This window comes from Phascolarctos cinereus, unplaced genomic scaffold, assembly GCF_003287225.1.
Source record: "Phascolarctos cinereus isolate Bilbo 61053 unplaced genomic scaffold, phaCin_HiC Scaffold_7;HRSCAF=346, whole genome shotgun sequence".
Lineage (NCBI taxonomy): Eukaryota > Metazoa > Chordata > Mammalia > Diprotodontia > Phascolarctidae > Phascolarctos > Phascolarctos cinereus.
Genome location: NW_027556180.1, coordinates 16,028,358 through 16,039,980, shown reverse-complemented (window position 1 = coordinate 16,039,980; position 11,623 = coordinate 16,028,358). Strand labels below are relative to the sequence as shown.

The 11,623-nt window shown below is 41.5% G+C and overlaps 1 protein-coding gene across 1 annotated transcript; it reads left to right on the top strand.

Moving 5' to 3' along the window:
* The first annotated feature begins 5,856 nt into the window (after positions 1 to 5,856).
* Positions 5,857 to 11,419, top strand: LOC110210228 (sarcoplasmic/endoplasmic reticulum calcium ATPase regulator DWORF). Its single transcript, XM_078147458.1, has 3 exons — positions 5,857 to 6,270; positions 11,139 to 11,235; positions 11,335 to 11,419. Exons 1-2 carry the CDS (start codon positions 6,165 to 6,167, stop codon positions 11,228 to 11,230), a joined length of 198 nt encoding a protein of 65 aa, XP_078003584.1. The 5' UTR covers positions 5,857 to 6,164; the 3' UTR covers positions 11,231 to 11,235; positions 11,335 to 11,419.
* Positions 11,420 to 11,623: the final 204 nt, after the last annotated feature.

The following is an 11,623-nucleotide window of genomic DNA, read 5'->3' as shown; positions in this document are numbered from 1 at the left end:
GAAGGATTAAGGTCTGAACCAGGATGTTGACTGTATGAGTGGAGAGTATACATAAAAGATGTAAGAGTAGAAATGACAAGACCTACCTCACAGAGCTATTGTGAGGAAAATCTTGTAAAGCTTAAAGCAGCATAGGATAATAAATTATTATCTTTGGCCAGGGAATAGAACAGAACTGACTGACTCACACAGGAATCAGACCATGACTTTGGCTTTCTAGGATAGAACTCTAACTACTAGGTCAAGCTATGATTGTTCAGCAGATTAAGGATTTCCTTTTTCCCTTTAGCAAATGTCTTCCTGCATTCAAGAGGCCCCATCTGGAATGTGTCTGGAAAGTTCAAGTGTTCTGTGATCTATGTCACTGGTTTATCCATCCAACTAGAAAATCCGTTCTCCTTTGGAGTAGCCTTGCAGGATGCCTTACACATGATAGGAACCTGCTGCACCTTTAGTGAACCAAGTTCAATTGAATAATCTCATCTTGTGGGATCTGTCATGCTCTGTTCCACTCATTAAAGTAAAGAGAAAAGAGAAAACTTGACATGTTAATAATTAGACACTTAGGACAAGGCAGCTAGATGGAAAAAAAAAACCAAAAAACAAAATGCAGCTGTCCTGGCATAAAGCATTTGTCCTGGGAACAACTTGGAGGGACAGCTTGAACAGCTAAAGCCTTATTTGACGTTGGAGAGCTAGGGGCTTCTATTAAGTTCTCTTCTGTAATGATGACAAGGGAAACTGGGGAAGTTCCTTGTTCTGACTTATTCTAGAATAAAACCCCAATTGAGAATCTCAGAATCAGAAGGGACCTTCTGGGAAGTTAGTTCAACAGAAGCCTGAACACCTCTCACCTCTATATCACCCCTGACAAAAGGCCATTCAGCCTTTGTTTGAAGACCTCCAGGGAGAGGCAGCAGCCGCTTTGGGGAAGCTCGAATTAGGACAAATTTTAATGATACATCAAATCTAAACCTGGCTCTCTGTAGCTCCCAACTCTTGCTCCAAGTTCTAACCCTCCAGGTCTAAACACTGAGATCCCTAGATCTTTCCCAGATAAACTGCTGTCTAGCCATGCCTCCCTTATCCTGTACTTTTGAAACTGATCATTTGAATTCAGGGTAAGTCTTGGAAAGGAGGCTAGAAACCTGTTCTTCTGAGGTATGAAGGGTATGAAAGAGAATAGGTGAAAAGAAAGAAAATTTTAGAAATGACGGGTTCATAATAAATTAGAAGGCCAGAGTAGGAGTAAATAAGTAAGAGGGGATAGCAAGAGCATGGGAGCTGTGGACAGTAGAAATGTTCGAAAGGGTTTTGATGATGACCACACTCAACTAGAGATAGGTAAGAGCACTGAAGAGCAGCATGGAGGGCCCCGTGCAGATTAGATTAGAGAAATATTTGTGATGGAGCCAACTCACTTATGGGTTGTGATTTCTCAAGGGGTGCTTGGCAGCCTCGGAACATGAATGGGAGATTGGAGCCTGGGATTGAGGGTGGGCTGCAAAGGTACGGTAGTAGATGAAAGAACGATGGATTCTGCTTCTAAAGAAGATTCAGTTGGAACTTCTGACCATAGGGGCTAGTCTGGGTGGGGAGGCAAGTGAATCCAGGAGCTGTTTGTTAGACTGGGACAACCAAGAAGGGGCCAAATACCTAGATGTCAGGGCATCAAGGACTAGTGATTTTCTTCCTTGGGGAGTGTGTGTGTGTGTGTGTGTGTGTGTGTGTGTGTGTGTGTGTGTGATGTCAATCACATATAATCTAGTCTTAGAGAGTTGCCTGAGGCCTGAAGAACTTAGACTTGTCCACAGTCAAATTACTGGTGCAGGATCACAGGCGATATTTGAGCCTGCGTCTTCTTGACTCCAAGTGAAGCATTCTAGCCACTTCTGATATCTACTGTGTGGTCTACTTCATAGGAATGTTTAGAGAAAAATTCTCATAATCCTTAAAGCACTGGAGAAATGGAAGTTCTTCTTCTTCTTCTTCTTCTTCTTCTTCTTCTTCTTCTTCTTCTTCATGCTATTTGTCTCATATTCCGATAAGTTTCCTCATCTGAAGAATGAGAGGAATTGATCTAATTGACCTCTAAAATTCCCTCCAGCTCTAGCTCTCAGACCCTGGGACCACATCTGGGAAGGCCAGCCCTAGAACCGGGTCGTTAAATTAGAAATCAGCCAATCATTGAGTGGAAAGGTCCTTAAGGAGCAATTGGCCCATTTGTTTATAGATGAGCAGATAAAGGTGAGGAGAAACAGCAGGAGCGGCCCAAGGCCACCCAACTAAGCGTGACATCTGAGTCCTAGGATCAAGGTGTCCATACCAGTACTCCACTTTTTCTACTCTGTTATCCTGACCTTTCTAATCAGATGATCAACGATCATTTATTGAGTGACTACTATGCATCAGGCAATGTATTAGGCTCTGTGGACACAGATACAAAAAGTGTAGCAACCTTGACTTTCCAGGAGCTTCCATTCTAATGGGGGAGATAGCAAATCTGAATATCTAAGTAAATTAGAAGAGAATAAATACGAATAAGTACAAAAATGTCAGGGTGGGAGGGTGTTAGCAGTTGCAGGGGGGCACCCAGGAAAGGCCCCCTATAGAAGAAAGAGGATTTCCAAAAGATTTGTTTGCTCTATAACATTGTGGTGAGGAGGGTATGGAAGAGGGCCAGGCACAGAAGGAAGGGGCTATTTTCTTCTGGAGAGCTTTTTGCTTTATAGTTAACATAGGATTATGTAGTGGTGATGAGTATTCCATTCCTTTGCTTCATAGGATATCATATAATGTAAGTTCTGTAACTAAATGTATGTGTTGGTAACTGTGAATGTGGGATGGGCTGGAGATTGAAGGGTTGGGGAGCAGGACAGAGGGTGAAAAGCAAGTTGAGGCCAGCATGATATGGGAGGGAAGGAATGTAAGCAAGAAGGAAAAAAAGGTGGCTGAAATGAGAGGAAGAGAAAAAGCAAGGGTTAGTTTGGTAGCAGAGAGGAAAGACAAGCTGCTTGTAGACTTAGCATGCATAGACCATGGAGAGTGGCTGCTTGGGATGCCAGGGAGCTTTATGGAGGGTGCTCAGACTGAATCCACAATGAGATCTGGAGCCCAATGTCCCTTCTAGGCCCAAATCCATGACTCTGGGCTTCTTTGGGACTGGCACCCCCAACATAAGGCTCTTTCTCTTCAAGCTTCAGAATTTAGAAAGCTCTTCCCTAGACTTGTCTTCCATTTGAGGTGGAAAATCATTGAAAAAGAGAAACCAATTGTTTTTTGGTGAGCCAGGTAAAGAAAAAGGACAGGCCTGGGAAGGCCTCTGGCTTGAGGGGATAGGTCAAGCTCCAGGAAGTCCTCTAAAAACACTTTGGATTCTGTTACTCCCCCAAGGCTCAGGACTGGAGATTTAAAGCTGGAAGAGACTCTGAGGTCATCAAGTCCAACATCTTCCCTTCGAAGAGGAGTAAAATGAGACCTAGAAGGTTAGTGGTTTGCCTAAGGTCATACAGGTAGTAAATGGCAGAGTCAGGATTTGAACCCAGGTCCTCTAAGTTTTGATGCAAAGATATTTTCACCCCACTATGTTACTTCCCCTATATGATACCTGTGAAAATATTCTGCAAATCATAGCATGCTTTATCAACATAGAGGAGTATACATAGCTTGAATCCTGAGATTCTTCTTTTTCTAGTAACACACACTTGCATAGCACTTTGAGCTTTACCAAGCACTTTATTTACATTAGTCCTGTGATGATGGTAATAATAAACATCATTAAACCATTTTACAAGAAACCAAAACTCCAAGAAATCCAATGACTTAGTCAATGTTGTAGAGCTAGAAAGAGGTTTCACCCCTTTGAAACTTTGGGTGGCAGCAGCAGAGGTGAGCACTGTTGAAAGCAGAGACTGTTTTTGCCAATGGCACCCTATTGCTTTGGGGCTCAGAATTTAAATATGTGACAGGCCAATATTTAAACCATTTCAAACCAAACAGAATAGATTAAGAATTATTGATGGCTTTTCCTTTTATATTATGTCCATTTCTATCAAACAACCAACTAATCAGCATCTTACTAAATATTTACTGTATACCAGACACTGTACCAAGCACCAGAGATACAAGGACAAAAGTAAACAGTCCGTGGCCTCAAGAAGCTTCTGTTCTAATGAGGAACCCAACATGTACTTATAAACATATCTCTAGATTGTATCCCAAATGAATATGAAATCGCTTTGCTAGGGAAGACCCACCTAGCGGAGGGATCAGGAGGGCTTCGTATACAAGGCAGTGTTTGGACTGAGTTTAGAGGAAATCAAGAATTCCAAGAGGAGGAATGAGGAGGAGAAGCATCCCAGGCATTGGGGAAAGCCGGTAAAAAGGCGTGGGGGTAGAAGATTGAGTGCTGTGCATGAGGAACAGCAAGGGGAACAGTGTGGGTAAGTGGCCGGTGTTTGGAGGGACGTAATATGTAAGACATTATGTAAGACATGGGGTAGTTAGGTGGCGCGGTGGGTAGAGCGCCAGGCCTAAAGTCAAGAAGACTAATCTTGCTGAGTTTGAATCTGGCTTCAGAGAATTACTAGCTGTATGACCCTGGGCAAGTCGCTCAACCCTGATTGCCTCAGTTTCCTCATCTGTTAAATGAACTGGAGAAGGAATCCAGAAAACTCCAGTATCTTTGCCAAGAAAACTCCAAGTGGGGTCGTGAAGCCAGACACAACTGAAACACTGAGCAACAACAATACGTGAGACTGAGAAGGTTGGAAGAAGGCAAGTTGAGAAGAGGTCCATGACTACAGAAAGGAAACTTGGCGTAGGAGATAGTGAGGTGGTCTTGAAACAAGGAAACCCTGGGTTCAAGTCTTGCCCCGACACATACTGACTGTGAGGTCTTGGGCAAGTCACCTGACCTCTCAGTGTTCTAGGCAACTCTCTAAGACGATCAGTTGCAGAGAATGAGTTGTCTTGTATGGGTAGAGAGAGTTCCCTAGGCTGGGATGTCTCTATGCATATGGAATCATAGATCCAGACAATATAAATACATATGGGCAATTTCTGATGACATTCTTCCCTCCCCACTGAGCCTTCCATTGTAACAAAGATTAAGAAGGAGAAAAAGGCAGTTTAACAAGACAAACCAACATGTCAATCATGTCTGATGAGTTACATACCATAGAACTGATGTTTTACCAGCAGAATATATGTTATTTATACATTTCTAATAAAAACTAAAGGTATCATAGAATGGGTCAGTCAGAGTCAGTAAGACTGAGCTTCAAGTTCATTTCTGATTCAGACTAGCTGCATGTCATGGACAAGCCTCTTAATCCTTTGTTGACCCAGGGACCCCTTAACACAATAAACTACTGATAGGTTGCCGACTTGCATCAGTGGAGGGAGTTTCCACCCTGGGAGTTCCTGGATAATCTGCCAGATCTGAACCTAAAAAGTAAGTTAATCAAAATATGACCTCTCTGGAAACTCTTTTGTTTCAGCAATGAATCAATAGCACTTATCTTTATATTGCAAGGATAATTTACTCTTTAAAAAAAAGCAAGGAACATAATAAACAATTCAATGTGGTAATGTGTAGAAAGCATTTTGCAACTTCCAAGCTCTAGATAAACAAGGACTATTATTATTAACTCTTGGAAAGGCAGGAGAGGTTTCCTAGAGTCATTTGGATAAGCGTCAGGCTATAAATAAGCCCCTCTCGTCACTTCTTCACTCTGCGTTATTCAGATTTGCCATACCATATACGCCAGTATTTTTTTTTTAGCAAATGGGCCACTGTAGAAAAGGGGTCCTTGGACCAGCAAATCAGGCTCCAGCTCAAAGCCTTACCTGACCAGTCTTCAAGTGGGTTATTACGTTCTTGTCCTCCCTTTGATCCATTCCTCCCCACTCCTATGTGATCTCCCTGTATGGGAGAAATGGAAAGTAACTTGTTCTCCTCAAAAGACAAAATAAAAATCCTCCAGTCTCCTGGATGAGGTTCGCCAAGTCTGATTTTTTTGTTGCAGTCTTCAAGCCCTAAGAACCTCTAGTCTTGTTCCATAGCAAACTCAAGAGGTCACAAATTTTGTCCTTCCTAATGCCTGACATCACCCAGGAGAAGACTGGCAGAGGGTGAAGGAGGCGGCTGCCACACATTCCAGATGCCCCTCTATTTAAAACTCAAGGCAGGTCTGGGTGACAATAGCCAAGCAGCCAGACCTTGTCCCATACAAACCCGTTTGGCACCAAGCAGAATGGCTGAAAAAGGTAAGATTTAAAGGTCTCTTATTAGGAGAATTGTGTAGTCTGTAAGGACTTCTTGGCAGTAAGAAAGGAGATCATCCTGCTAACTGGGTCATATTTTATAATGCTTGCTGCTTCATAGATATATTTGGGGAATGGAATATCATTGTCAGAGAAACCTTAGTAATACATGTCGGTCTGTCTGGAAAAGCTGTGGATGTCACCCAATCCAACTATACAAATCATTTTCAAAAAGATGAAAAAATGTTTTTTTTTCCATTAATGCAATCAGTCAAATGCTGAACGAGGTTATTTGGCTCACTCATGGGGACGAGTGGTACTTGTGGAAAAAAGGATGGATTTAGATTCAAAGAGCCCAGATTCAAATCCTGACTCTGTGACATAACCTGTATGAGCTTGTAGGAAGTCATGCCCTCTCTCCTCCCATCACAATTCATTGCTCTGGAGCTAGAAGGGTCCTTAAAGACTATCTACTCCCACCCTCTCATTTTTACAGGTGGGGAAACTGAGGCCCACAGATGCTAAGTGACTTACTCAAGGTCACACAGACTTGGGATTTGAATCTGGGCTCTCTGACTTCAAGGACTGGACTAGATTTAGGGTTAATATTTTTCCTATCATGCAACCCTTTGCCAGGTGAATGAAGCTTTCTCAGAACTGTATTTTGCTGCTTATATTCATCTAAAGGTTAGTGAAAATAAATATGTATTTTTCCCATCTAAATTCACAGACCCTCAGAAATCGATCCATCAAGCAGACAGGGGACCCCAGGTGAAGAGCCTCTGCACTCGATCTTCAGAGTTCTTTGCTGTTCTCAATCCTATGATCTTAATGTGAATTAAATATATGGGATCACTTCACTTAACGGCACTCTTACAATATTGAATGGAGAGCTGATCTTAGAGGCAGGTTTTATTTATCCCCTTAGGGCCCCAGGGAATGCTCTAAGGTATCAGCTGCAGAGAAGGTTCTGCTTTGCATTGGCATAGGAAATGTCTTCACCGGGAGCTCCTTACACCAGTGAAGGCATGGGCCCAGCAAAATAAATAAACAAGTAAATAAATGAAGTCCCTGTGCTATGATCAGAGTTCCTCAAGTCATCAAATTTCATTATTAAAAGAATTCTTAGGGGTCCTCTAGTTCAGCCTCCTGCCCATTGCAGGAATTGCCTCTGTTACCTCCCTGACAACTTCAATAAATAAATGCATCTTAGAATGGCTTTTTGTGTCTGAAAGTATAAATGGCCATTTTTCTCAGTTGGGGAATGAAGTCAGGTACCAAAGGCATAACCTGCAGTGTGAATACACATTTATTTTCAGCCAGAGTGGCCACACTGTGATCCAAACATTCCTCCCACAGACGGGCTAAGGCTCACGGTAAGGGGCCTGAAGAACATCCACATATACATGGGTTTGGATTGATTTTTATGAAAGACTATTAGACAGATGTATTGCTTACGCACTTGTACACAAGTCCCAAGTGAAAGCTGAAAATACTTTATTTTTCATATGTTCTTATACAATCTCCTTGCGTATCTAGTTACCAGAATTTAAGTTATGTTGGACAATATGATACCTAAACTTTGGGGGCCTCGGTTTCCTCATTGTGCAAAAAGGAGGGCAGAGAAGGGCAGCCTTTACCTCATGATCTCTAACATACATACCAGCTCTCAGTTGATGATCCTAAGAACTGAGAGCTTTGGAAAATACTTTACATGGAACATCATTTGATAAATCATTTTAAAAGACATTTTTGAACTGTCATGACTTCCTAATTTTAAAGTCTTCTTTCACCTCAAATGACATATAAAATACATATAAATGTGTATATACTTATAGATGTAATTATTGTTCAACATACAGAAATATGTGACAGATAAGGAAAAAGTATTATCTTCTCCAGACAGGTTAAATAAATGCCTTATCCAAGGTCACACTGTGAGATAGAAATGGAAAGGGGGTGGTTTCCTTCCCATGAGAGACAATGGGATCTGTATGAAATTGTCAAGATTGTTGGGAAAGAATCCAATTTTTTTAAAAAAAATAAGACTCAAAAAATATTCTGTTCCATTTAGGAAATTTTCCTTTGAAAATGATGTCTTCACATTCAAAAAATGACTTTCTCCACCAGTGCTTTTACATTAATGGAATTTTCAAAAATGCATATAGTATAAGTGCTGCAAATTATCTCAGGATTTTGAATGCTAAAAATATCCATCCTTTCTTTGTTGGCTAATGGCATGAAATCGAATTGTACTTCTTAATTAATGACAGATCCAGGTCTTTAGGACCAGAGTATTAACAATATTAAATTTCTCCAGGGGCCATTCCTGTGTGCTTTTGCATGACTATATTGTGTTGTGTTGTGTGTAGGGGTTTAGGTACTGGGGTAGAAGATATATAAAGGGAAAACCTTACAGACAAGAACTAGCTTTTAATAGAAGGGAGAAAATAGGAGGAACCAGAAGAATTAGCTCCACCTGCCTAGCTGTCAGTATCTCACATAATATCACAGTTGGAAGACATTCTTGTGGCCATCGAGTCTAATCAATCAATCAATCAATTAATAAAAAAGCATTGATTAAGTGGCAGCCATGGGCCAGGCTCTACGCTAGGTGTCGAGGATACCAAGGCCAACAAGACAGTCCACCCCATAAACTAAAACCATCTCTGTCACAATGTATTTGCCACACAGTCATCTCTGGCCTCTGCTTTGTGTGCCTCAATGAGGAGCTGCCAGTGCTACAATGCAGTGGAGCATTTGCTAAGTTGGGAACTGGAGTTTCTGGGTTTGAATCTTGGCTCTGTCAAAGTGTGGCCTTAAGTAAGTGGTCCAACCTGTCTGGTCTTAGTTCAATCCTATGAAAAATAAAGGTGGTCCCTCCCAGTTTTAAATTTATGCCTAGAGGATCACATGAGTTGAGCATTAGAAGAGTCCTCAGCACCATCTTGTTTAATACTTGAGAGGAATCCCTATTGTAACATACCTAATGAGGTCAGCCCAGCCCCTTGAGCCTCTGGACCTCCTGGCACAGGCATCCTGTTCCACTTTTGTATATTCTAATTTTTCAAGAGTTTTTCCTTTTATGAAACTTATGTTTGCCTCTTTGCAATTCCCACCCATTGTTCTGTCCTTTAGGGCCAGCCCTCTTCGACAAGGCAAGCCTTCGATCCCTCGAATAGAGTTATCATTCCCCTCTGCCAAGTCTTTTCTTCTCTGGTCTAAAAATTTCCGGGCTGATCAGCTGATGAACTGGAGGCCCTGAACTATTCTGCCTGCCCTCCTATGGATGCTCTCCATCTAATCAATAGCCTTCCTAAGGACCCCAACATACTCCCCAGGTTGGAGTCTGACATAGACCTCAAGTGCACCAGTGTGTGCTGTTATAAAGTACTATTTATTGTGCCCATTGGTGGGCCAGTGCTAAACCCAGCAAACCCGAGGACTCCGGTTTCTGTCCTTGAGGAGGAGCCATGTTGTGCCATAAGTTTCATTTAACAGGTTTGAGTTAGGGTGAGCTATTGAGCAGAACACTATTTCTTGATGGCATGCAATGCTTGTATTTTTTTGGGGGGTTATCAATAATTATTTCTTTACTCTTTCATGTATTTTATACAAGATACTGCTACTGGTGCTGCTTTGTGCATTTAAGAATGTGTTTTGTCCAGTCCATAGTCTATATTGCTGTTAAAGTGGTTTTCCTCAAATGAGGATTGATCATATGACTGCCCTCCTGAACCACCTTCAGTGGCTTCCTGAGGAGGATTCGAGGATAGAAGAAAAACTCATCTGTTTATCTTTCAAGGCTGTTTATACACCAGTCCCATCTTATCTCCCTAGCCTCACTCTGTGTTACTACCCTTCAGTTTAGCCAACCTGACCTCTCTTTTCCTTTCACATAACACTCCTACATCTGAACCTGTATGTTAACTATCCTCCATGTCTGGAAGATGCTTTCACCTCCCTTCTTCCTTCTCCTCCTCCTTTCCCCCTTCCCCTCTCAGAGTCCTTTTCCTTCAAGAAGCAGCTCTAGCACCACCCTTTCGTGAAATGTTTCCTGATTCTTCCACCTCTATTTTCCTCCCTAATTATCTTGACTTTCTTTACATGTATTGTTTCTTTCAATTTTGTATGTGCTTGTCTCTTCCATTACACTGTAAGCTCTTTGAGGACAAGGACTGTTTCCTTTCTATCTTTGTATCCCCAGTGCCCAGTACAGTGCCTGGCATACAGTAGGTGTTTAATAAATACTTGTTGATGAACAGATAACTGACATTTACATGGACTGTTAAAATTTGTAAATCACTTTGACTACATTTTCTCATATGTACCTTGTAGGTGCAAACAGATCAGAAAACAGAGTCTCAGAGAAATGAACTCACCTGCCCAGCTGGTGAGAGTGAGGATTTGAAAGTACGTCTTGGGGCAGCTAGGTGGCGCAGTGAATAGAGCACCGGCCTTGGAGTCAGGAGGAGCTGAGTTCAAATCTGACCTCAGACACTTGACACTTAATGAGCTGTGTGACCCTGGGCAAGTCACTTAACCCCATTGCCTAGCTAAAAAAAAAAGTGCATCTTCCTGTCCCCAGACCAAGCACTCTACTCACTACTTTATAAGGTGCATGGGATAATAGATGCATGCATATATACCTACACATATATACCCCATGCCTTGTGAGATGCATTACATGGAACCAATTTCATAAATAGCATTATATATTGAATGCTATCTGACACCTACTTCTAGTTTTTCTTCATGTGAGAATTCATGTTTGTTTTTCTTGATTCCATGTTAAGACCAAAATGAATGACTTCATCTAATGCTATCTGAATCCATATCTATCTTCTGCTTTTTGTTTGTTTGTTAAATAGAATCTACGGCTTCAAACTTGGTCGTCCCTATTCTTCTCCTGATTGGCTGGATTGTGGGCTGTGTCGTAATGATTTATGTGATCTTCTCTTGATAGAAGTAGGTGGCTTTGAACTGAACATACATATTTATACCAAGTAAACCTCTAATACGAAAATCATCTTTTCCATTTTACTGATCGAAGCTTCTATCATGCAGGAAAGAAGATTTCAGACTGACATCTTTTAGAAGACCCAAGAAGAGAAATGAAAATGACTAATCATTAAAAATATTGCATCGATAAGCATGATATTTGCCATCACTTTCAAAGTTTGAGCATGCAAAGCTACCACCTTAAAGACTGTTTCTTCCTTAAGTATTTAGGCTGACTTTAGGACCAGGTGCCTTATCAATAAGTGGCCTGGTGGGGTGGTCTGAACAACTGACATCTCATTGATGTGATTAACCGAGACAGAGAATATGGCACATTTTTCTACTAACACCTTTT